Genomic DNA, 26,596 nt, shown 5'->3' with positions numbered 1-26,596 from the left:
TTGTTTCTTTCTTGCCTTCAGGAGCTTTGGATAATAGATTGCCCCCCCCCTCTTTGGGGCAGCCCCTCAAATACTGGGAGACTGCTATCATGTCCCCCCTGGTCCTTCTTTTCTCTAGAACGGCGAAACCCAAATCCTGCAGCCGTCGCTGTGGGTGGCTCTCCCATCTTTCGAATCTTGATCAGTTCTTTTGAGTCTTTTCTGGCCTTCGACTGCTGGTCCCAGCTGGGGCCACTGGGTGTGGGCTACCTGGATGGAGAGGTGGCTTTGGGGGCACCCCCTGCCCTCCTTTCCTACTTTAGAAATGGGGGTCTTTGGGGGAGGGCAGCCCAGAAACATCTGTGTCAACAGAGGTGCATGGAAGATAAGCAAAGGTGTTTCCTGATTCAGTTCAAAAAGGGATTAATTAGTGTTTTAAGAGAGGCAGGAGATGTTAAAACAACATTTAGATGTTTAGATGTTAAAAAATATATATATCACAATTTCCAAAGCAAAAATATGTAGAGATTCTCCATCATCCAGGTCAGGGTTCTCCCAAAGGTGCTTTTTTTCAGGAAGCAACCGGACTTTCTGGTTTTTCTTTGAAGACGTTTCGCTTCTCAATACAATACAATACAATACAATACAATACAATACAATACAATACAATACAATACAATACAATAGCAGAGTTGGAAGGGACCTTGGAGGTCTTCTAATCCAACCCCCTGCCTAGGCAGGAAACCCTATACCGTTTCAGACAGATGGCTATCCAACATCTTCTTAAAGACTTCCAGTGTTGGGGCATTCACAACTTCTGGAGGCAACTTCTGTTCCACTGATTCATTGTTCTGACTGTCAGGAAGTTTCTCCTCAGTTCTAAGTTGCTTCTCTCCTTGATTAGTTTCCACCCATTGCTTCTTGTTCTACCCTCAGGTGCCTTGGAGAATAGCTTGACTCCCTCTTCTTTGTGGCAACCCCTGAGATATTGGAACACTGCTATCATGTCTCCCCTAGTCCTTCTTTCTCTTAAGCTAAACATACCCAGTTCCTGCAACTGTTCTTCGTATGTTTTAGTCTCCAGTCCCCTAATCCTCTTTGTTGCTCTTCTCTGCACTCTTTCTAGAGTCTCCACATCTTTTCTACATCATGGCAACCAAAACTGAATGCAGTATTCAAAGTGTGACCTTACCAAGGCCTTATAAAGTGCTATTAACCCTTCACGTGATCTTCATTCTCTCCTTCTATTGATGCAGCCTAGAATTGTGTTGGCTTTTTTGGCAGCTGCTGCCCACGGCTGGCTCCTATTTAAATGGTTGTCCACTAGGACTCCAAGATCCCTTTCACAGTTACTACTGTTGAGCAAGGTACCACCTGCACTTGTGCATTTCGTTTTCCTTGCCTAAATGTAGAACCTTACTCTTTTCACCATTGAATTTCATTTTATTAGATAGTGCCCAATGTTCAAGTTTGTCAAGATCCTTCTGTATCTTAAGCCTGTCTTCTGGAGTGTTGGCTATTCCTGCCAGCTTGGTGTCATCTGCAAATTTGATGAGTTCCCCATTTATTCCCTCATCCAAATCATTGATGAAGATGTTGAAGAGTCCTGGGCCTAAAACAGAGCCTTGGGGTCCCCCACTGCATACTTCCCTCCATGTAGATGCAGTTCCATTGAGGACTACACGTTGAGTGCGGTTGGTCAGCCAGTTACCAATCCATCTGGTGGTGATGCTGTCTAACCCACATTCTTCTACTTTATCTAGTAGTAGGTTATGGTCTACCTTATCAAAAGCCTTACTGAAGTCCAAGTAAACTATATCAACGGCATTCCTCTGGTCCACTAATTTTGTCACATTATCAAAGAATGCAATAAGATTAGTCTGGCATGATCTGTTTTTGACAAACCCATGTTGGCTTTTGGCTATTACTTTGTTTGCTTCTAGGTGTTCGCAAATTCGTTGCTTGATTATTTTTTCCAGAATCTTTCCTGGTATTGAGGTCAGGCTGATAGGTCTGTACTTTCCTGGATCTAATTTTTTCCCTTTTTTGAAGATGGGAACCACATCAGCTCTTTTCCAGTCCTCTGGTAGTTTCCTGGTGTTCCAGGATCTCTGAAAGATATAATCCAGTGGTTCTGAGATCTCGTCTGCTAGTTCCTTCAGAACTCTGGGGTGTAATCCATCCGGTCCTGGTGATTTGAACTCGTCTAGGGTAGACAGGTGCTCACTTACCATTTTCTTCCCTATTTCAATTTGTGTTCCTAATCTGATTTTTGTGGTGCTGTTTTTGATAGGTTGGACTGTTTTATCCTTTTGTGTAAAGACAGATGCAAAACATGAGTTAAATAGTTCTGCTTTCTCCCTGTTGCTTGTCACCTTCTTGCCACTTTCTCCTAGCAATGGACCAATTGTTTCCTTAACCTTTTTCTTGTTTTTAACATGTTGGAAGAAGCTTTTTTTTGTTAATTTTTACTTTTGTGGCAAATCTTTCTTCATTGTGAGCCTTAGCTTTCCTCACTTCATCTTTACAGGCTCGGGCTATTTGCTGATATTCTGCCTTAGTTATGTCCCCCTCCTTCCACTTTTTATACTTACCTTTTTTGTCTTTCAGTTTGTCAGATAGTTCTTTATGCAGCCATGCTGGTTTCTTTTGGGAGCTGTTATTTTTCTTCTTCATTGGTATTGTGCTAGACTGGGATTTTGTAATCTCATTTTTCAAAGTTTCCCAAGCTTCTTGAGTTGTTTTCCCCTTGAGGATTCTCATCCATGGAATTCTTCCCAAGCTCTCTCTAAGTTTATTGAAATTAGATCTCTTAAAGTCCAAGACTCTGGTTTGACTTTGTTCTACTACTTGTGTTTGGATAATGTTGAATTCCAATATTGCATGGTCACTTGCCCCCAGGGTTCCTATGGCTTCAACACCTTCTATCATTTCCTCTCTGTTAGTGAGGATTAAGTCCAATATGGCCGATCCCCTTGTTCCCTTCTCTACTTTTTGGAAAACAAAGTTGTCTGCTAGGTTTGTTAGGAACCTGTTGGATCTTCCACTTGGTGCAGAGTTTGTTTCCCAGTTGATGTCAGGGTAGTTAAAATCCCCCCATTACTATTGTGGTGTGCTTCCTACATAACTTAGTTAGCTGACTAGCAAAAAGTTCATCTACTTCCTCTGCTTGGTTGGGTGGCCTGTAGTATAGACCTAGGGCAGTGTCATTTCCCCCCCCCCCCCAACCTTTAATATTCAGTTTAAATGTTTATCAAGAAAATCTGTGAATTTAATGCCAAGTAACTCAGTCCCTTTCTTGCATGGGTGCAACCCATCTCTTTTGTACAGTTTTTCATTGGACCAGCTGCAGACATCATGACTAATAAAACCAAAGCCTTCCCTTTTACACCACTCCTTTAGCCACACATTAAACTCTGCTACACGCTGGCCCTTCCCTTTTTGTTCCTTATATACAGGTAAAACCTCTGAAAAGATAAGCCTACAACCTATACTACTAAGTTCATACCCCAAGCTCTGGAAATAATTCTTCACAGAAAGTACATCTTTTTGGGACAGATCATTTGTGCCAAGATGTATAATAGCATCAACATCACAGTCCTTACTTGCATTCTTGACTATCTTAAGAATACGCCTCTTGTCTCTGCTGGCAGTAGCACCTGGCAGACACCTGACCTCTTTTAAAACCTCCATATTCTTTCCTAAATTTACATCGCTTACAATTGAATCACCAACCAGAAGGTGGCTTCTCTTTTTGTTTACCTTGCTCTTCTTCTGTGACTGATGTGTGATACCTGGTTCCCCATTTCGCATTTCTGAAGAAAGTTCTTTGTTTTGGACCACGATCCCCTGCTTATTTGAGTCATCATTATTCTCCTCCAAGGAGCTTCTTCAGCTCTGACTGGAGGGTGGGGAAATGGAAGGATTTTATATTCCTTGCAGACAGCTAGTCATTTGCATCCTTTTAGAGGGTTGTTGAGGCCACTTGGAGTTTTACCTGTGTCCTCAGGGTCACCTGTGTGGTGCAAATCGTTCCTGTAGTCTCCCATTCCCCCCCCCCCTCTGGAAATCCACCATTCAAAGGGTCTTCACCCCAAATTGTACAGCTAAAAGGAGGACACTGTGTCCCTGAGGTCACAGAGAAACCTCCAAGTGGCCTCAAGGACCCTCTCAAAGGATGCAAATGACCAGCTGTCCGCAAGGAGTATCAATCCTTCCATTTCCCCACCATCCAGTCAGAGCTGTTCTAAAAGGAGAAGCAAAATGTCTTCAAAAGATTAAAAATCCCAAAGAAGTCCAGTTGCATCCTGAAAAAAAGCACCTTTGGGGCAATTTCCAAAGCAAGCTACTCCATTTAGGGAGAACCTCTAAAGAGCATAATGACCGAACAGGAAACCTGCTTGCAAAATACCGCAGAGGGCAGGGGCCTCTTACTATACCTGAACCCAGAGGGGGTCTTCTCTGCAAATGGAGGTGCAAGCAAAGAGGCCAAAGCAGGAGCCATCATCTTCTAACCTCAGGCAGTCCTCGACTTACCACCACAATCACATTTCAGTTGCTAAGCAAGGTAATCGTGAAGCGAATTTTGTCCACGATACAACATTGCTTCCTACGGTTGCTAAGCGAATCACGGCAGCTGTTGGGTTAATAAAATGGCCGTGAAGTGAATCAGCTTCCCCTTGGACTTGTCAGAAGGTCGCAACCGGGGGGGGGGGTCACCTGACACCCCCCTCTCCTGGGGACGCTGCAATGGTCATAAATACGAGTCGGTATTTAGCCAACGTCCTAATTTTTGATCCTGCGACTCTGAGGATGGTCCTTAGCAGTCATTAAGCGAAATCCGGTCCTATGTTCCTGTTTTTTCAGTGCCATTGCAACTTAAAACGATCGCTAAATGAACCGTTGTAAGTCAAGAACTATCTACACACCCACACCCACACATCGCAGGCTGCCTGATGCAACAGAGGTACAGGGCTGGACTGTGTTTCAAGAAGGCCTGGATGGCTGCATTTGACAGGGGGAAATGATGGATGATTTTGCCCTTGTACATAAAAAGGCGAAAAGGAAGTAGAAGAATTTGTTTACTATGCTGGTTTGCTCATAGCCTGATTCACCTTCCAGCCACCTGCACACATTCCTTGCTTATCAGTTCCGCCAAGACACCCCCCCCCCCAACCTCGCAGGATCCAGACCCTGCGACTGAAAGACACCACAGAGAAGTCTCAGCCCCAGGAAACGGGGAGAAAGGGTGGGTTTTAACCTCTGTTTCCCCCCCCCCCCGCCCTCCACCTACCCGTAAATAAATCAATAAATATTGTTAAAGAAAAGTACGGAGAATAGGACTTCCGGTGGAAATGGGCGTCCCAAGAACTTGGTGCGGGCCGTGGTTAAAAAGGGAAACCCAGCAGGTTAAGATTAAGCCGGTTTCAAAGGTGTAGTTGGTTTAATGGTGGTCTGTTGAGGGGAACGAATGTTGGTCGGAAGGAAAACGGCGGCCCAGAAAGGTGAAAAGTTGAGTGCGGTGGGAACGGGCAAAGTGGAAAAAGCCAGCAAGGAAGGTGGAAAAGGAATGAGAGATGAAGTTTGTAGAGAAAAGGTTGTGATTGTTATAGAAGAGATACTCTTCAGATGCTTTGGTCCAAGAGAGAGGAGGAATGAAAACTGAACCACAGAAGAAATAATAGGAAAACACAATTGGAAGGGACCTTGGAGGTCTTCTAGTCCAGCCCCCTGCTCAGGCAAGACACCCTATATACCATTTCAAATCAATGCTTATCCAATCTCTTCTTTAAAAACTCCAGTGTTGGAGTCCCCAGAATTTCTCTTCCACTGATTAATTGTTTTGTCTGTCAGGAAATTTCTCCTTAGTTTTCTATTGGTTGATAAGTTTTGGTCCGTTGGCTTCTTATCCTGCATTCGGTTGCTTTAGAACAGGGGTGTCCAAACTTGGGAACTTTAAGACTTGTGGACTTCAACTCCCAGAATTCCCCAGCCAGCAGAGCTGGCTGGGGAATTCTGGGAGTTGAAGTCCACAAGTCTTAAAGTTCCCAAGTTTGGACACCCCTGCTTTAGAAAGTAGATGGACGCCCCCTCTTCTTCGTGGCAGCCCCTCCAATATTGGAAGACTGTTATTATATTTGTAACGGAAGTAAAGGGGTGCAGAGAGACGTTGTGCAGGATGGATCAGGCAAAGCCTGACAAAAATGAGAAGATTATAAAGTATCAAGTTTACAAAGTATTATAAAGTATAATAAAGTTTAAAAAGTATTATAAAGTTTATAAAGTATTATAAAGTTTACAAAGTGTTTTAAAGTATTATAAAATATTACAAGAAGCAACGGATGGAAACTAATGAAGGAGAGAAGCACTCTAGAACGAAGGAGAAATTTCCTGACAGTGAGAACAATTCATCCGTGGAACAATTTGTGAAGTGTGCCAACTTGGGGAAGGCTTCTGTGCCCACTTCCTGTAGGGCAGCCAAATCTGGCCTGCAAGACTCCGAACCTCCACTAGAGGGTGGCTTAAAAAGTCTGAGAAGCCCTTTGCTGCCTCCTTGTGGTCATCCAAGAAAAGAGCTCCCTTCCCTTCCCTGGACGTTTCTTCTCCCTGGACAAAAAAATTAGCATGTGTGGAAGAGCTCCAGGCAAGCAGCAAACATTACGGATGTTTTGCTTTCGTCTGCAGCCTCCTTGGGGGTGGCACGCATGTCACAGATGGCACACGGAGCCATTTGTCAGGGCACGCGAGGTGTTGCCCTGTCGCCTGGCCAGCTGAGTTCAGTCTTTTTAAAAGCCATTTAAAAACCGGCCCTACGGGCAAACTCGAACTTCAGGAATGGACTTCGGTTTGCTCGTAGGGTCAGTTTAAGCCCTCCGGAGCCTTCAGGGGCAAACCAGAAGTTGGGGGAGGGACTTCCGGTTTGCCCGTAGGGGGGTTTTTTTGCGCTCCTGAAGCCTCCGTAGGGGGCGGGGAGGCCCTTTTTGCCCTCCCCAGGTGCCTATAAAGCCTCTGGAGCCTGGGGAGGGCGGAAAGTGGCCTCAAAAAAAGGCTAAAGTCAGCTGACAGGGCACCGCCTCATGTGCCCTGACCAATGGCTCCAGTGATGGAGTATCCACAACCTCTGAAGCTCCACTGGTCAATTGTTCTCAGTGTTAGGAATTTCTCCTTAATTCTAGGTTGTATCTCTCTCTGAGGAGCTTCCATCCATTGCCCTCCCTTCTCTTTCCTTCCTTCCTTCCCTTCCCCCCCTCTCTCCCTCCCTTTCCTCATTCCTCTCATTCCCCATCTCCTTTCTTCCTTCCTTCCTTCCTCTCATTCCTCATCTCCTTCCTTCCTTCCTCTCATTCCCCATCTCCTTTCTTCCTTCCTTCCTTCCTCTCATTCCCCATCTCCTTTCTTCCTTCCTCTCATTCCCCATCTCCTTTCTTCCTTCCTCTCATTCCCCATCTCCTTCCTTCCTTCCTTCCTTCCTTCCTTCCTTCATCTCATTCACTATCTCCTTCCTTCCCCTTTCCCCATCTCCTTCCTTCCTTCCTTCATCTCATTCACCATCTCTTCCTGCTTTCCTTCCTTCCTTCCTTCCTTCCATCCATCCATCATAGGGCTGCAAGGACCTCAGAGGTCTTCTAGTCCAACCCCTTGCTCAAGTCAGGAATCCTCAGACAAATGGCTCTCCAATCTCTTCTTAAAAACCTCCAGGATTGGAGCACCCACAACCTCTGGTGGCAAGTTGTTCCTCTGGTTAACTGTCCCCACTGTCAGGAGATTTCTCCTTAATGCCAGGTTGCTTCTCTCCTGGGTGAGTTTCCGTCCGTTGTTCCCTGTCTGGCCTTCAGGGGCTTTGGAGAATCGATTGTCCCCTTCCTCCTCCCTGTGGCAGCCCCTCCTGGCATCTTCTGCCTGTTGTGTGGGGTCCTTCTGCACGCAGGGCCCGTGCATGGGGGGGGGGCGTGGGGGTTTGGAAGATGCTTCCCTGCGTCGGCGGAGTTTGATGCTTGCTTTGAAGTGGAAACAAACGAGCGTTTTTGGCATGGAGAGGGTGAAAATGCAGAGTTGGCTTTAAATCTGTTTCTCTCCTGGCTTCCCTTTCTGGATTCTCTCCACCTCTGAGCCCCTCCTGATCACTGGGGACCCAAAGCAGAGGGTCTCGTACTTCAGCCCAGACGCTGCTTCTAGGGGGGCTCCTCAGGGGGAACTCTCTGCACCCCAATGGTGGGGCTGCTCCCTGCTGCTGCTGCTGTTTAACCTCCGTGGGAAGGACTGGGGTGCCACCGTCTTCCCCAGGGAGCAGAGCCCCATCTCAACGCCCGTGTCCCCCTCCCTCCCTCCCTCCCATCCTTCGGGCCGTCCCAGATGCCGGAATTGAAGGATGGCCTTGGATCCCCCTTTTTTATCCAAGCGGATGGAGGACCTCTGGATTTCCTTCCTCCTTCCCCAAGAGGGAAACGGGGGAGGTTGAGGGACCTGGGGGCTTGCACATTGGCTCAGACTAACCCAGCTCCCTGCCACGACCTCCACTCTGGCCTTTGCATGCCATGTTTCCCCTGAAGTGGTTGCATGCTGCCTGCACCCGGTGATCAGGCAGCCTCCTGCCCTCTTCCCTCCTCTCCTTTCGCCACTATCTCCTTCTCTCCTTCCCCTTCCTCTCCCCTCCTCTCCCCCACCTGTCCCTCTCCCCATCCCTCCTCCCCTTTCCCCACCATCTCCCTTTCTCCTCTCCCTTCCCTCCTTTTCCCGTCCTCTCCTCTCCCCCATCAGTCCCTCTCCCTGTCCCCTCCTCTCCTCCTTTCCCTGTCATCTCCCTCTCTCCTTTCCCTCTCCCCATCTCTCCTTTCCTTGTCATCTCTCCCTCCTCTCCCTTCCCTCCTTCTCCTCTCCCCTCTCCCCCCATCAGTCCCTCTCCCTGTCCCCCCTCCTTTCCCTGTCATCTCCCTCTCGTCTCCCCCACGTCCCTCTCTCCAGGGTTCCTTCCAACTCTGTTATTCTAATTCCATATTCTATGTTCTCTCCCCTCTCCTCTCCCCTTCTCCCCTCCTCTCCCTCACCCTCACTCCCTCACCCTCTCTCCAACTGTTATTCAACATCCCGTGTTCCTCTCTCTCTCCTCCTCCTCCTCCTCCTCCCTTTTCACGCCTGTCTCTTCTCCGATTCCTCCCTCGCAGCCTCCTCTCTGCCTGCTTCAGGAGCACCGAGGCCCGGAGGGACCTTCCCCAAAGACTGGACACGGCTTTCAGACATTCCGGCCACCCCGACTCTGCCGTCCACTCCTAAAGCCGGCCTGTTGGAAGGGGGTGGGGGAGGCGCCCTTTTCTCTGACTCTTTTCACCCTGCGGGGGGACAGGACTGGATTTCTGAGCCGTAGCCAGGACAGGTGGCGGATTGAGCCTGGGGGCGTGGCCAATGGGGCCGTCACGGGCTCCTGGCGCTCATTCGCCTTCTGCGTCCATCGTTTCAGTTGCACAAGTTCTGGATCGTCCCAGTCCTCAACCTACGACGTCAACGCCAGACCTTGGGACGTTTTCCTCTGAGCCGGACTCTGTTTCCCAGAATTCCTTAAAACGGGGCCTTAAGAAACACCTTCTGAATGGAAACTGGGCCAAGGGGGCTTTTTCAAGAGGCCACTGACTTTGGGTCTCTTTGAAGACGTTTCGCTTCTCATCCAAGAAGCTTCCTTCAGTTCTCACTGAATGGTGGGAGATGGATGGATTTATATCCCTTGCAGCCCTCTGGTCATTAGCGCTTTCTCTGAGGGTCATTGAGGCCGCTGGGAGGTTTATTGGGGTGGGGGTCGTATCCCTCCCCCTCGGGACTGTTGAATTTTAACAGAGATGGACTCTTGGAAACTCGGATTTTAAATCCGTATATGGGTTGGTTAAATGCTGGTCAGAGACTAGTAAGATAGATAGATAGATAGATAGATAGATAGATAGATAGATAGATAGATAGATAGATAGATAGATAGATAGATAGATAGATAGATAGATAGATGATAGATAGATAGATAGATAGATAGATAGATAGATAGATGATAGATAGATAGATAGATAGATAGATAGATAGATAGATAGATAGATAGATAGATAGATGGATGATAGATATCTCAGAGATCGTGTTTCTGCGGGCAGAGAAATGGATAGATAAATGCCTTTTCTTGGAGTCTTGGATGATTTCTTGCCATCCACAACCCACAACTTTTCTGCCTTTGTAGCCAAAAGGGTTTGGGAGACACCTCTTGGTTGGGAGGCTGGGGTTTCCCTCCATCCACAATGGACCTCTGGGTTCAAGCCCATCCGAGGCCGTGAGATTCTGGCAGCAATTCCAAGGTGTCGACACTTTCCAACATCTCCTCCTCCTCCTGCTTCGGAGAAAGATTGAGAAATGGCTTTTGATGTGCTGTCATTGCGTTGTTGTTTCTCTCTCTCACACACACACACTCAATGTGTGCTACCACACCCAGAACACATTTTGGGACAGAGCTGAGAATCGCACAGAGTTTGCCGATTGCCGAATACATTGGTTGTGAAATTAAATAAAAGGCGTTCGCCTCCTAAAACCAGAGAAAAATCAGGATTGGGTACATTTTTTTTGCAGTTTCTTTTTGAGAGTGAAGAATCAGAATTCACTGCCTTGTAGGACCTTCCATGGAGATACTCAGGTCATTCCAGAAGGCAAGTGGGCTTTCTTATTTGTTTGGTTGGTTTCCTTGGAAATGTTTCGCTTCTCATCCATGAACTGAAGAAGCTTCTTGGATGAGAAGCACAAAGTTTCCAAAGCAAGAAAGTCCAGTTGCTTTTTTTGGGGGGGGGGACACCTTTGGGTTGAGGGATCTCCTTCAGAACCTTAGAATTGGAATTAGTTTAGAATCTTCTCTAGCTCCCCTCTTCCTGCGACCCTGTCTAGTGACACAGAATGGGGTCATTCACCATGGGAAAACTGGCTGCCGTACAATTCAGTTTAATTATTTAAAATTATTTGTAAAAGTATTTTAATTTTTGTCATTTCATTTCATTTGTCCCTCCTTTGGCATCCTTTCTTGAATTATTCTATTTCTTCTACTATGTCCACTATTTCTTTGATATTAGTGTAACTCTTGACCCACAAGGTGGCCACGGCCAATTGGCCACGCCCGTTTGTCAGACTTTTCTGCTGGGGTGGATGGATGGATGGATATAAGATACAGGGAGGGAGATGGATGGAAGATGGAGAGATGGAGGCTGCAGGGAGAAGGAGGGAGGATGGATGGATAGATAAGTGTGGATGGAGGGCTGGCTGGCTGGCTGGATATATATAAAATACAGGGAGAGGGATGGAGGCTGCAGGGAGAAGGAGGGAGGATGGATGGATGGATATAGGATACATGGAGGGGGATGGAGGGATAGAGGCTGTAGGGAGAAGGATAAATGGATGGATGGATGGATATAGAATACACGGAGGGGGATGGATGGAAGATGGAGAGATGGAGGCTGCATGGAGGATGGATGGATGGATGGATGGATGGATATAGGATACATGGAGGGGGATGGATGGAAGATGGAGGGATGGAGGCTGCAGGGAGAAGGATGGATGGATGGATGGATATAGGATACAGGGAGAGGGATGGTGGCTGCACAGAGAAGATGGATGGATGGATGGATGGATGGATGGATATAGGATACATGGAGGGGGATGGATGGAAGATGGAGGGATGGAGGCTGCAGGGAGAAGGATGGATGGATGGATGGATGGATGGATGGATGGATGGATGGATGGATAGCACCTCAGTCTGCAAAGGGATAACATCCTATAACATCCGTGAATTACAGCTGTAATGGAGTTTGGAATTTCCATTATAAGTCATGACCGTCATAAGTCAGGGCACCCCATGTGACCATCCCAATTTTATGAGGGGGGGGACTACTGTGGGGTCCTTGGGGCTCTCTGAGCCGGGGGGGGGGGTTCTAGCACTTTCAAGGCCCAACGAGATCATGTCATCTTATCCATAAGCAGCGAAAGGTTTCAAGCCCAAAATAAAATGGCCCAGTTCTCACAACTCCACTTCCAGACACTTCGCAAGCGGACGTGAAACAAAAATATTACCGAAAGATAAAAAAGGCGACTGGCATAAGACCTGCCCGGTCAATTCCGACGGTGCAGGCGACACTAAAAGGTTAATGCAATCAGCTGACCTAAGACAGCTAAGACCGAGGCTCGGATAGGAGATCCCCGGGGTGATGCAAGAATGAAGGAATTTGCACCCGTGGCCTTGGACTGGCCTCGATCTCGAGGCCCCCTGGAAACTTGGGAGGGAGGGGTCTGCTGAAACGCAGCCTTTATTGTCTCCCCCCCCCCCTTTCCAGTAAACCAAGGGACCAAAGAGGTTTGCGACAAGTTGGGACACAGCATGAAAATACAGATTTCGGCTGAAACCCAAATCTCGCTGCGTTGCTGCTTTGCTCGGGGGCCGACCGTGGGCAGAGGTGGCGTTCAGGCGGTTTGGCCGAACCAGTAGCAGCCTCCCACTCGCCCTAGCTCTATGCCGTCCTCTTTGAGGCCGGAAGCGTGCGCGGAATGGGTGCTCACGGGGCGAACCAGTAGTAAAAAAATGTGCAACCCACCGCTGATTCTAGGGCCGGGATGGCGAACCTATGCCACGCATGCCAGAGGTGGCACGCAGAGCCCCCTCCATGGGCACAGGCACCGTTGCCATCTGCTCTTCTGGTTTCTGGCCAGCTGGTCTTCGCAGGTTCCAGAGCACCAGGAAACGGCCGGGAAATGTCCTGAGAAATGGCCTGAAAAACAACTGGTTTTGTGGGCACCAGAGCTCCTGAAAATGGCCTGTTTTTTAACCATTTTTGGGTCGTTTTTTTGGGCCAGTAAATGGCCTGAAAATGGCCAAAAACCCCAGGCAAAAACCAGGCATGTGCACGCTGGCCATTGGCCTTCTGGTTTCCAGCACACCAGCCACACACTCACACACACACGTACATTCACACGCGCTCCAGTTCGGCACTTGGTGCCGAAAAGCTTGGCCATCCCTGCCCCAGGGCCTTGCTTGTCCCCGGTTGGAGTCCCTCTCCAGACGCAGGCGGCCCCTCCTACGACGGCCCCACCCGGAGCAAAGTCTCTGGAGGTCCGGGGGCTTTTCGGGTGGCCCCTGGGGGTCCATCTGGATTTTTTGAGTGGTTCCGTTGCTGGAACTTTGCGGATTTAGGGGATTTGTGTTAGGGAAAAACCAACTTTGATGGTTCGATTGCCTGGTGGCCCTCAGCCCTGTCTCCACGATGTGACAACTGTGTTTATGATGCCTGTTTAGAGAATCAAGTGGCCGCTAAGCAAATCGTGTGGTCATAAGTCTTAATCCAGTTTCTCTAGTTGTCTTTTTTGTTTTTGTTTTCTGGAACCTGGCAAAACAAAACGTGGCAAAACACGAATCCTGTCTGTCTGGTGCTGCAGCCAGTTGTGAGTGGGAGCCAGATGCCAAATGCCCAGAATATCCCCCCACCCCACCCCCCACCCCCCGAACCATGAGGGTTGGTGAAGCAGTTGCAACTTTGAGGAGGGGCCCTAAATACGGAAACTTTTTTTCAAGTCTGTCGTTCAGTGGCCATTAAGCAAATGGTCGTAAGTGGAGGACTAGTGAAATGCGTTTGAACTCTCTTGAGTCCGGGGCTGAGTTGGGGAGGCCACCGGACCTCCAGCCCCTCTCAAGCCAGCAAAAACACCGCAGTGACCGCCAAGGGTCACTGCCTTCACACCATCCGACAAACCTATTTACGTCTATGGAGATTCTCACCCATCCAGGCCGTGTCTTTGTGTGTGTGTGTGTGTGTGTGTGTGTATGCGTATATGTGTGTATGTGTGTTGTGTATGTATATGTATGTGTGTACCTATATATGTAGTATGTGTGTGTTGTGTGTGTGAGTGTATTTATTTGTCAAGCATGTATAAGATAACAGATATAAGTATAAACATGATTATGAATACAGGAAGTGAAGACGAATAATCATGGGGATGTTAGGAGACAGAGACGGTAGGGACACATGGGTCCGTTATGCATGTCATTTTATTCAAGGTAAAGTTAAAATACAAGAACAAACACATCCAAAAGGACAAAATAGGGGGGGAAAACCCCCCAAAGCTCTCAAAACATTAAAACAGAAACACTCAGAAGGCATGATGAAAATTCTTCCATGTCACAACGGATGGACAGGTTTAACCACAGTTTCTGGTGGGAAAAGGTGACCACTCTAGACCAGGCCAAGTGCAAAAACTGTAGGGCGGGGGTGTCCGAACTTGGGAACTTTAAGACTTGTGGACTTCAACTTCAAGCCAGGCTGGGGAATTCTGGGAGTTGAAGTCCACAAGTCTTAAAGTTCCCAAGTTTGGACACCCCTGCTGTAGGGTATTCGGATAGATCAATAGAGAAACAGACTTTAACAACTTATATAGATGATGCAAAAAAGACAATCAACCAGCCGGAAAAGGGGGGGGGGGGAGAACCTCTCCACCAGCAACCACATCACTGTAGATTTACTCCAAGGTTACCATCAGACTAACCATCAAGCCAGCAACACCCCAATCAAGGACCTGGCAAAGAGCCAACAGCCCACCCAAAGAACCTCTGAGACCACCCACCACCAAAACTGACAGGGCAAGCCATCAGAATATAAACTTGACAGCAAACAGCACTCCTTACTGGCACTGATGGTGTTACCTAGTTTAGTAATGAAACGTCTGCAAGAAAACAAGGAAGCTCAGAGCACCGAGGGTCCCTCATGTCAACCCCAAGCTACAAATATTCTCCTTTATTTAAAAAAAAATGTAAATAAAAAACCCCCCACCATTATTCCTCCCCCCTCTAAATGAATAATGATTATAATGATTATTACAGCATTGGTTCCCACACGTTGCAAAACAGGGCCCTGTAAAAATTATAAAATAATAAATCTATTTGCAAATTATTGATGTAGTATAACATGAAGATTATTATCTTCTACATGTTATGCTTATAGTGACAAAATAGTTAACAGGAAGAATTGTAAGACTAAAATAAACGAAAATCAAAAGTCTCTATTATTATAATCCACTCTGGAAATTTTTCCGTGGCATCTTCTCTATCCCAAATCATTCCAAAAGATAAAAACAATTCGGCCTGGATCAAATTATTATAGTATAGTCTTTTATTGTCATTGTACAAAATAAATGCAAGGAAATTGCTTGGAAATATCCACGTTTGTTTCTTAATGCCATCTCTTTCTCAAGTGTTGTCTAATGAAATATCATAGATTTGGTCTCCAGAATTAGTCCGTCTTCCCATCAAAGTCCCAACTAGAAATGGTCTCCCATGGAGCGCAATACATCCATCCAACCTCCCTCAAACTTAAAAGGACTTGTCACTTCCCCTTTTAGTCAGATGTTGTAAGGAAATGCAGACTTAAACTTCGGAGAAACCTTTGAAATCCACTCTATTCGTTCTCCGGCCGTGAGAAAATCTCTTGGGTTTGAAATTGGATCAAAGTCCTTTTGTATTCACTTATCCAAAGTGAAGGGATCCTTGGTGCTCTCTGAGATGGTTGGTTTTCTTGCAGACGTCTCATGACCCAACTACGTAACACCATCAGTGCTTACAAGGGAAGGGGGTTGCAGAGGAGGACACCTGTAGGGTCCTTGGTGCTCTCTGAGCTTGGTGGTTTTCTTGCAGACGTTTCATGACCCAAGTAGGTAATATCATCAATGCTAGAAGAGAGGGCGGTTTGCAGAGGAAGAGGACTGTGTGGTCCTTGTCCTTTCTGAGCTTGGGGTTTCATGACCCAGCTAGGTAACAGCCTCAGTGCTAGATTGCTTCCTCTTTATGTACAGACTTCTGAGCAAAATTGCTTCCTTGCAGACAGAACGTCCATTGCCCAACTAAGTCACAGCATCAGTGCTGGGTGACGTATGTGTTGATCCCCTGTTTCCTGGCCCAGTGGCGTTTTTGGGATCACGCCTGGATGAAACCTTCCCCTCCACACAGGGGTGTGGGGAGCCCTGCTCCCCTTCCATCCGTGGTTCTGCAGCTGGGACCCCATTGACCCCATTGAGCTCACCCTGGTTTTTCCTTCCCAGCATCCCTTCAACTTTCTCTTCCTCTCGTTCCAGCAACTCCCTGCAGGCTCAGCCTTCCTACGGCTCCAGTTCTCCCCCGCTTGGCAAGATGAGCAGCATGAACAAGCTGCCCTCCGTCAGTCAACTCATCAACCCCCAGCAACGCAACACCCTGACCCCCACCAGCATCCCTGACAGCATGGGAGGCAACAGTAAGGGACTTCTTGTTACTGGGGTCCTTCTTTCAGCCCACGTCAGCGGTCCAAACGGCATCCAAGGCAAAGGATTCCTCAAAGTCCCAATTTATGAAGAGAGCCACGTTGGCACATCTGGGAAAACCCGAATCTGAAAGCTTCCCAGTTTCCCCCACCCAGTTGAAAGTTCAAGATCTTTCCTCCCCCCACCCACAAGTCCATCCCACGGTCCAATCTCCCACTGCCACAAAGACAGATTCCACCCATCCAGTTCCGGTCAGGTGCAGAGGTGCAAAGACAAAGGATGACCTTGGCTTTCTAGAAAGAATGTTGTTATGGCTACATATCATCTAACTCCCTACAATCCCCCCTCCCGTTTTCCCACCATAGACAAGGCATCGTAGAATAATAGAAAGTGTGGCAGGCCAGAGATCCAAAAGGAAAGATGGCTGCAGTCCTGACACCCTACTTTTCTTGTCTTTGTAAATCCCTCAAGGGAACGGACGTCTCTGACACGCCTCCCCCCCCTCCTGTTTTCCTCGCAACGACAACCCTGCGTGGTGGGTTGGCTGGAGGGGGGGGACACTGGCCCAAAGTCACCCAGCCGGCTGTCACACTTAAAGCTGGGTTTGCAAACTGTGAGTGGGAGACCCCAGTTTTGCAAATTAGACCACCCACCACAATTCAGAGCAATGTTTACTGTATTTTTCAGAATATAAGGCGCACCGGAGTATAAAACGCAGCAAGGTTTTGAAGAGGAAATGGTTTTTTTGAAGTTTTTGCACTCTAAACCTCCAAACAAACAGCCTGTTTTTTGTGAAAAGGGGCCCATTTCCCCCCCCCCCAAAAAAGGGCAGGAATAGCCCTTAGGAGGCTTGTAGAGTGCTCCAGGGGGTTGGGGGGGGGGGGAAACGGGCTCATTTTTTGTCAAACAAAGGGCATGCATAGCTTTCAGGAAGCTTATAGAGTGCTGCTGGGGGCTGGAGGGGCAAAAAGCGGCAATTTTTTCGTTCATTTCTGCCCTCCCCAGCCCCCAGGAGCTCTCTGGAAGCCTCCTAAAGGCTCTTCACGGCCATTTTGTTTGAAGGGGTGCGGGGCTTCTTCAGGAGGAAAAAATGCTGTATTCGATGTATAAGACGCACCCAGATTTTCAGCCTCTTTTTTGAGGGAAAAAGGTGCGTCTTATACTCCGAAAAATAAGGTGTAAAAGCAGGTGGAGGTTGTTGCTCCCAGTGTGGTGGGTTTTTGAAGTTATGGCGGACGGACATGGACACGAACACACACGGGAAGAGAGAAAATTGTGCTTGACTCAATTTTGAGGCCTTTTGCAAACCTGAGCATGGTTTGCAGTCCTTGGGCCAGCAAAATATGCTTATTGGGGGAAATGGATTTGGTTTACGACGGTGTCATTCACTTAATGGTCTCTGCAAAAAAAAAAATCATCATCAGCTCCAGTCCCATGGGTGCCTTAACTTGTGACCGCAATGATTTACGGCCGTAATTCCAAAATCAGACACAGCATTTTGTGAGGGTAGGCATTGCAGTCTTTTGCAAACTTGAAGACGGGTGGACTACAACTCCCAGAATTCCCCAGCCTTTCTTCTGACGTGCCGTTTCTTCCCTTCTTCCGCCCAGTTCCAATGATGGGAGGCCACATGACGATGGCGGGCGACATGAACGGGCTGAGCCCCACCCAGACGTTGGCCCCTCCCCTCTCCATGCCCTCCACCTCCCACTGCACCCCGCCTCCGCCCTACCCCACAGACTGCAGCATCGTCAGGTGAGTGGGCGAGCGAGCAGGAGGCTGGGCTGGGGGTGGTGGGGGTGGCGAGTTCGGTTCCAGCGTGGTCGGCCCCGAGTTCGAATTCTGCGCCCTTGGCGGAAGCAACCTCTTGCGCTGGCTTAGCAACCTGCCTGTTTCCCTCACTTTTGCGGGGACAAGCTCTCTGTCTGTGCATCTCCTAAGCTGTTGTCGTTTGCACAATAGGTGTGTGAGGGAATGGGAGTGGGGGAGGGGGGGAACCTGCTCACCCAGTTAGGTCCCCAAAAAAATCACAAAAGTGACCACCAAGCTTGGCCCGCCCGGGATTTTAGGCACTTTTGTCAACACACACTTCAGACTGACAACAACTTTGGGCCTGAAGTGACCAGCTGGGCTAATGAACTCTCGGATTGACTGCTGCAATCCTCTGCCTGTGGGGCCGCCCTTGGAGACAGCACCTTAACCACCCATGGTGTCCAAAGGGCTGCTGGGATCTCAGAAGCACCTTGAGGGGGGAGGGGGAGGGGTGACAGATGCCGAAAAGCTTCAATGCCCCGTTTAAGGGATTTGGTCTTGACCTGGCTCGGGTTCGAGACTTCGTAGATGGTCTTGTCCCGCAAGACTCCAGACACGGATTAGCTTCTCGCACTCAAGACTCTCTTGGTGGTCCTCCTCTAGATACAAGGGATGGTCCCGCTTGCCAAGGGCGGGGCCTCTGTGCTCTGGATGACCCTTTAGCCAGGACTGGCCGCTCTCCCCCCTCGGCGTGGGACTGTACTCCATGGCCATAAGACAATTCAGCAAAATGCAAAAGTCAAATTAATTTTGACAGCACCGTGGGCGATAATAATAATAATAAAAGAAAAATAAAGTCTAATCCAGAAATACAGGAGTTACCGTAATTTTGACGCAAACCTGGTCACCAGTCGTAAAACTTAACCGAACGAAACGGTTAACGCAGCCCTGGATTGTCCCACCGCAACTTGCGAGGGGGGGGAGTGGACTAGAAGACCTCCAAGGTCCCTTCCAGCTCTGTTCCGTTCTGATTCTAAAATGGCCGTGAGGAGTTGGCTGGGGCGAGTTACCCTAGACCCTCCCCCCCCTCCCCCTCCTCTGGGTGGTTAGGGTCTCTTTGTTTAACCTTCTGCCCTCGCGCCTCTTCTTTAAAAAGCGGTGGATGTGCTTCGGCTGGGCCCGCTTTCTGCCTCCGGGGTTCGGGGCGGCTGGTTGGGCGGCTGTGGCCTCGCTTCGGTGCTGCTTGGTGCTTGGGAAGGGAGCCTTACGGGGGTCCGGGAGTCGCCGGTGCAGCCGGTGCAAAGGAATTGCCCCCTTCCCCACCAGTTTCTGCACTGGGAGTCCCGAGGGGACTTTGCCTGTTGATTCCACAGTCTCTGGGAAGTGGGGCTTCCTTGGGGGGAGCCTCTGCCCCCCGCCCCACCCCCCTTGCTGGGTCTCCTTCCGTTTTCCTGGCAACAGGAAGCGCCCCTCTCGGGTCCCTTCCCAGCGATCAGAGCTTGGGCGTTTGCTTGCAGACATTTCATGACCCAGCCAGGTAACATCGTCAGTGCTAGAAGGGAGAGAGGGGTGTGCAGAGGAGGGGGGAACAGGAGGAGGACTGTGGGGTCCTTGGTGGACTCCGAGCTGGGTGGTTTCCTTACAGTTCCATGACCCAAACTAGGTAATATCATCAGTGCATCCAACGTCATCAGTAGCATTGATGATGTTCCCTAGTTGGGTCATGAAACGTCTGCAAAAAAGTCACCAAGCTGAGAACAACAAGGACTCCCCCAGTGCTTTTTTTCCCCCTCCCCCTCCTCTTCTTCTTCCTCCCCCTCCTTCTCCCTCTCTCCCTTTTTCTTCCTTCTCCCCCTCCTCTTCTTCCTCCTCTTCTTCTTCTCCTTCTACCCCTCTTCCTCCTCCTCTCCCTCCTCTTCTCCCTCTCCCTCCCTTTTTCTTCCTTCTCCCCCTCCCCCTCCTGCTCTCCCCCTCCTCTTCTTCTTCCTCCTCTCCCTCTTCCTCCTTCCCCCTCTTCCTCCTCCTTCTCGCTCTCTCCCCTTTTCTTCCTCCTCTCCTCCTCCTCCCCCTCCTGCTCTCCTCCTCCTCTCCCTCTTCCTCCTCCTCTCCCTCCTCGTCTTCTTCCTCCTCCTTCTCCCCCTCCCCCTCCTCTTCTTCCTCCTCCTCTCCCCCCTCCTCGTCCTTCTCCCCTCCTTTTCTTCCTCCTGCTCTCCCCCTCCTCCTCTTCCCCCTCCCCCTCCTCTTCTTCCTCCTCCTTCTCCCTCTCTCCCCTTTTCTTCCTTCTCCCCCTCCCCCTTCCTCCTCCTGTTCTTCCTCCTTCTCCCGCTCCTCCTCCTCCTCCCTGCAAACCCTCCTCCCACCTAGCACTGATGAAGCTACCTACTTGGCTCTCAAAACGTCTGCTAGCTGAGAGAACTCCCGGGGGGCCCTGGATTGAACCCTCAGCTAGAAATATCCTCCTTTTATAGAGTGCCGGGTGCGGATCTTGCCATGTCGGGGCTCTGCAGTCTGGGTGACCTCCTCATCTCAATTTCTCCTTCTCTCTTCCTCTTCCTCCTCCTCCTCTTCCTCTCTTGCCCACCCTCGTCGTTCCCCCCCCCTTCCCCCCTTGCAGTTTCTTAGCGAGGCTTGGCTGCTCCTCCTGTCTGGATTATTTCACGGCGCAAGGCCTGACCAGCATCTATCAGATTGAACACTACTCCATGGATGTAAGTAACCCACTCTCCCTTTCGCTTCCCGGGCGGGCGGGCGGGGGGGTGGGCCAAAATGGGGGGCAGGCGGAGGGGGGGGGCAGATGGGAGACGAGGCACGTGGTGGAAAAACCTCTGGCTTCTCCTCCTGAGCCGCTGCGTGTAGTTGTAGCACCATGAGGGTGAATCTATGGGCACGCCTGCCATCACCCCCTGCTCTTCCGGGTCTGGCTGCGTGCATGCATGAAGACCGGCCGGCCGGAGCAGATGCCGGAATCCAGAAGCAAACATCTGGTCGGCATGCATGCGCACAACAGACGCTAGAAGAGCAGCTGGCTGTTGCGGGTCCTTCCAGGTTCCTGCGCGTTGATCCAGTTTTGGCCCTGGGTGCTGAAAAGGCTCCCCATGACAGTCGCAGGGCGTGTTGCAAGATTTGGGTGCAAAGATGGAGCCTAGCAGGGCAGAGAGGAAGTGCCCAGTGCCGGTTTGCAAACGGCCCCAAGGAGAGACTGGCAGCCCTGCCCGCCCCCACCGCCCCCCTCCCTCCCTCTGCAGCTCTCCCCTTGCAACTGCTCGCTTGGCCGGCTGCCCTGCTGCGGAGGGGCTCTTTTGGGGGTCTCTGCGCTTCCTGGCTGTCTCTGGCTGACCCTCTTTTGCTTGGGGCTGGGCCTCGGTGGGAGGGAAGCCCTGGCCGTGAATCACTGCAATTGTTACACCGTCCTTAAGTGAATCTGGCTTCCCTCACTGAATTTGCTGGTCAAAGGGTCGCAAAAGGGAATCGCGTGAGCCCCCCACCCCTGACGCCACAACCGTCATAAATACGAGCCAGTCGCCAAGGGTCCGGTCACTTTTTTCAGTGGCGTTGTAATTTCGAACGGTCACTAAATGAACCGTTGAGGACTATCTGTATGCAGGCTGTTGCCGAAAGCAATACAGTCAGGAAGGGAGGAAGGAAGGGAGGGAAAGAGAAAGGGAGGGAGGGAGAAAAAGAAGGGAGAAAGAAGGAAGGAAAGAATACAACAATTGAAGAAGGAAGGAGTATACAAAAATTGGGAAAAGAAGGAAGGAGTGAGAATAAAAAGAGTAGGATGGATGAAAGAAGGAAAGAATTTAAAAATTGAGGAAGGAGGAAAAAGGAAAGAAATAAGACAAAAATTGAAGGAAGGAAGGAAAGAATGAGAAGGACTGGAAGGAAAGAAGAGAAAAATTGAGGAAGGGAGGGAGAAAAAGAAAAGGAAGAAGGAAGGAAAAACTACAAATATTGAAGAAGGAAGAATACAAAAATTGAGAAAGTAAGGAAGGAGTGAGGAGAATGAGAAGGGTAGGGAGGAAGGCAAGGAAAGGGGAAGGAAAGAAGGAAAAAGACAAAAATTGAGGAAGGAAAGAAGGAAGAAAAAGGAAAGAACAAAAGAAAGTCAAAAATTGAAGGAAGGAAGGAATACAAAAAGGAAGGAAGGAAGGAAGGGAAGATTGAGAAGGGCTGGAAGGAAAAAAGACAAAAATTGAGGAAGGAAAGAAGGAAGAAAAAAGAAAGAAAAGAAAGTCACAAACGAAAGGAAGGAAGGAAGGAAGGAAAGTGAGAAGGGCTGGAAGGAAAGGAGAAAGAGCCTTCCTTCTCCCCTGGTGCTCACTCTCTCTCTCTCCCCCCGCAGGATCTGGTGAGCCTGAAGATTCCCGAGCAGTTCCGCCATGCCATCTGGAAGGGCATCCTGGACTACCGGCAGCTGCACGACTTCTCCTCCCCTCCGCACCTCCTGCGCACGCCCAGCGGCGCCTCCACGGTCAGCGTGGGCTCCAGCGAGGCCCGGGGCGAGCGGGTGATCGACGCCGTGCGCTTCACGCTCCGCCAGACAATCTCCTTTCCTCCCCGCGACGACTGGAACGACTTCAACTTCGACCTGGATGCGCGTCGGAACAAGCAGCAGCGCATCAAAGAGGAAGGGGAGTGAAGCCCAGCCCAACTCCCCTGCGCTCCGGCCAGCCCGAGGACCCTCCCCACCCCGAGGGTCTCCCCACTGCTCTGATTTCTATTCCTGCACCCCCTCCCCGAATCGGCGGGAGGGGAGCCGAGCGGCATGCCACAAACTCCCACAGCTTTTGACCTTCAGCGTTTTCTGTGCTTTGGCTTAAAAAGCTGACCGTTGTGTTGTTGTTGTTTTAATCAGTTACAGCTAAGGGGGGGCGGGGGGGTTGCGAATGCGTGCGGGTGTGAGGGCTGGGTGACTTTTACGGTTAAGAGTAAGGAAGGCACCCTCCCCACCCAAAAAAATGGATCACTTGTCTAGCAAATTACAGCTCTCCACATTTCTGGGAGTTTACCAACTCTTTGGCCAACTTGAGTGCGCCTAGTGGTTGTTGTTTCCAGCCATATGTTGTGGCTTGGTCTTTCCCAGAATATTTGCATGGATCTCTTGTGGAATTGATCGGTTTCTGGTGCTTTGGGATCCTCACTTCAGAGCAGGGGTCCAATCTTGGCAACTTTAGAGGCTTGTGGACTTCAACTCCCAGATTTCTTCTGCCGGCACTACAGAGATTACAGAGAAAGGGATGACAAGAGAGTGAAACAGGCACAGGGGGGATACGCATGAAAAAGAGGTGCATTCGTGTCCGGGAATTCTGGGAGGGAATTCTGGGAGGAAGGCAGGCAGGAAGGGGAATTGGTGCAACTCTGGGAGTTGAAGTCCACAAATCTTAAAAGTTATCATCATTTAACCACAAAGTTACCGATTGACCAAATGCTGCTTTCCTTTTGAATTTTCAAATCGGAAAGACGAGAACTTTCCAGATAAGACAGGTGGGATGTGGTGGAGGTTGGTTGCATGCGGTAGGTGTTTCAGCAGCACCCTGGTCCCTTCCGTTGCAGCCACATGGGTAGGATGGTCCCTCCTGTGCATTAAGGAGACGACCACCGAATTTACAGGACACCGAGTCGCTGGAAAACCATATCTTTGCGTTTGATTCTCGCCTTCCTTATGGATTGTTGCTTTGCACCAGAAAAATGGAGCCTCCGGGTTTTTTTCTTTCGTTTTTTTTCACCCTAGCTGCAATAGCCACATAGGTGTAGTAGCCGCACCATGTAGTAGCAACAGCCTCTAGTAGCAATAGGCACATAAAGTGCTGGGAAGTGAGATGCTAACCCGAGATAGTTGGGATCCCCTGGGAGGAAGTCGGTCACACAGGTTGAGGGGCGGGGGGGCTTCTCCCACTAGCCCAGAACCCCCCACCCCACCCCAGGCTGCCTGGAGGAGAAACCCTGTTGTGGTTTCCATAGTTATGGCTTCTTTGCTCACGCTAGTGCAAAGGTGAGCCACAGGGTTAGCCCTTCCTCTCAAGTCGTGGCCCCATTTCGGAGTTTAAGACCCTGTTCTGGGTTCAGAATTTTAAGGTCATGTTGTATTTCCTGGGTGGGTGGCGGGATAAGGAGGAGGGTCGCTTGGGAAAGAGGGGGGGTCTTTCCTTTGGTTGGGAGTGCCCCCCCTCACACCCTTGGCTTCTCTTGATCATTTCAATGTAGGGGGTCTTTGAGGTTGTTTTATCAATCTTTCACCAGCTGTTCTTTCCGATCCTTCTTTCTTCTCTCTGTTCATCATCCATCCTTATTTCCCATCCTTCTCTGTTCCCTCCCTCCCTCCTTTCTTCCTCTGCTCTCTTCCTCTCTCCTTGTCCCCCTTCCCTTCCCCTCCTGTTCCTCCTTCCTTCCTTCCTTCCTTCCTTCCTTCCTTCCTTCCTTCCTTCCTTCCTTCCATTCCTCTTTCCCAACCTTCTCTGCTCCCTCCCTCCCTTCCACTCCCATCTCCTTCCTTCCTTCTTTCTTTCCTCTCTTCCTCCCTTCCTCTTCCTCCACCCCAGTTCAACCTCCAGGAAGGTGAATTTTCAAGCGCGGCTTCTTTGCAAACCTTCGAGGACTTCTTGGTGAATGAAAATCTCTTTGTGGGCTTTGGGAAACATGGTGTCCACCTTCCCTGTCCAGCCTTCGCTCTTATTTGCCTTCCGCTCCTCCGGGCTCCCCCCTCCCCCTGCCTCCTTCCTCAGTCTTCCTCCCACCGCCAACCCTGCAGTGCTGGCCTCCCTCTGCCGCTCCCGTTGCCTAGCCGCAAATCCTTTGACCACTTTGGCCTTCGCACATCGTCAGGAAGACAAAAAAAAAAGTTTTGTAAGTAGGGATTTTGTGTTGTATTTTTTTTTGTAACATCCTAGAATCTTTTTACATCAGTTCTTTTTTTTTTTGTATTGTTGTTGTCTTTGGGGATATCGGGGTGCCTCAGAACCACAGTTTTCTTTGCATTTTTTTTTAATTAAATTGTTTTTTTTTATGGGGAAAAGCTTGATTTGCAACCTGCTATGGGGGACGGAGAGTCCTCACACTGTTTCTGCCCCACTGAAAGGGGGGTGGGGGATAGGATGCAGACCCTCCCCTTTAAGGGAAGGGAGACAAAGGGAGGGGTGGGGGCTTGACTTGACTTCAAGAGTCCTAGATTTCAAAGTTTATTTTGTTTGTGTCACTTCAACCACTGTATCTACAGGCTCTTCGTGACTTGTAAGAAGTATTACAAAAAAAGAATGATGATAATAACCACTCGTCAATGCCAGTGTAAATAAACCACGTTATAAAAGCCACATTAAATCTTCCTCGCGTTTGAGGTGGTCATTTTATTTGGGGTGGGGTGGGGGGGCAATGGAGGGTGGAGGGGGTGGGCCGATTGGGGCTTTCCCTGGGGGGAGGGCAGATTGAGGATTTGGGGTGTGGGGAAGGTTGCATGTGCCCTGGCCACCTGCTCTTCGCGCATGCATGCGAGCCAGAAACCAGAAGATTATTTTCCCGGCACCTGCAGGGTGAAGACCGGCTGGCCGATGCGCTGGAATCCGGAAGAGCAACGGCTTGCGTGGCCAGTCACGTGGCTCTGCGTGGCACTTTTGCCACACAGGCCATAGGTTCGCCATCACAGTTCTAGGAGGTTCTGAACTCACGACTGACCCACTGAGTTGGTGTCCGCTTGGAAGAACCGTTCCTATAAAAGAAAATCCTCTGTGGATCCTCTTGCATGATCCAAAAAGAGCCACTTCTCTATTTTGTTTGGGACAGATTTGGGTGAAATCCTCCACAGTCTCCATGCCATCCCAAGGTCCTTCCTGGCAGTGAGGGCAGTGGCACGTCTCACCACTGGAGGTTGCCTCCATCCCTGGAGGTCTTTAAGAAGAGGTCGGACAGCCATTTGTCTGAACGATGGGAGGTCTCCTCAAGGGGGCTGGACTAGAAGACCTCCGAGGTCCCTTCCAACTCTTGTTATTTTGCTTTTTCTGTTCCGATGGCCTTCTTCAAGCATCTCGGCGTTCCGATCCCAGCTGCGGGGAGCACATCCCGTTCAGATAAAGCAGCCCAGGGATTTTCCCAGCGTCCTCATTTGCATCTAGGGATGAAGCGGAGATTAAACATGAGGGCTTCCCTGGAGCCTGGTTGGCAGGGAGATGGATTTACGTAAGTCTTAGAAGCAGAGCACTAGTGGAGAGTAGCGGTGAAGGTCCTGGGTGGGAAGTGCGGTGCCCAGCCTGGTCCACTGAAGGGAGGATGGTTAAATGCTCCACCTGCAGCCACAGAAGGATGGGTGAGAAATTCAACCACAGAGGAACAGAGCTACCTTTCTGAATGGCGTTGGGTTTCCCACATGCCAGTGCTGGAGATGAAGTTGACTTGGACTCATGCAGGCTTCAGGCTCCTTGATGCCTCTCTCAGCTGGCTGGTTTTCTTACATACTTTTTAGGACAAAACTAGGTAACGTCATCAGTGTTAGAAGGGAAAGGGGTTTAGGGAAGAGGAGGAGGATGGCTTTGGGGGTGCTCTCTAAGCTTGGTTTTCTCGCAGACATTTTGTTACCAAACTAGGTAACGTCATCCGT

At 49.7% G+C, this 26,596-nt stretch overlaps 1 protein-coding gene across 8 annotated transcripts in view; it reads left to right on the top strand.

Moving 5' to 3' along the window:
- The window catches only part of TP63 (tumor protein p63), a gene marked incomplete at its 3' end in the record, with an annotated part of 126,860 nt that extends 101,530 nt beyond the window's left edge, over positions 1–25,330 (top strand). For 6 of the 8 annotated variants that reach the window (XM_081956067.1, XM_081956064.1, XM_081956063.1 and 3 more), the window contains 4 exons: positions 16,096–16,253; positions 17,871–18,015; positions 20,627–20,720; positions 22,355–25,330. In XM_081956067.1, the coding sequence (XP_081812193.1) occupies positions 16,096–16,253; positions 17,871–18,015; positions 20,627–20,720; positions 22,355–22,651 (694 nt within the window). Of the gene's footprint in view, positions 1–9,140; positions 10,477–16,095; positions 16,254–17,870; positions 18,020–20,626; positions 20,721–22,354 lie in introns of those variants that run through there. The other 2 variants (XM_081956068.1, XM_081956069.1) reach the window with 2 other exon arrangements.
- Between the last annotated feature and the right edge of the window lie 1,266 nt (positions 25,331–26,596).

This window comes from Natrix helvetica (genome assembly GCF_964273705.1).
Source record: "Natrix helvetica genome assembly, chromosome: 5".
Classification (NCBI taxonomy): domain Eukaryota; kingdom Metazoa; phylum Chordata; class Lepidosauria; order Squamata; family Natricidae; genus Natrix; species Natrix helvetica.
Note: the sequence above shows the minus strand (reverse complement) of the source record. Positions and strands in the feature narration are given on the sequence as shown.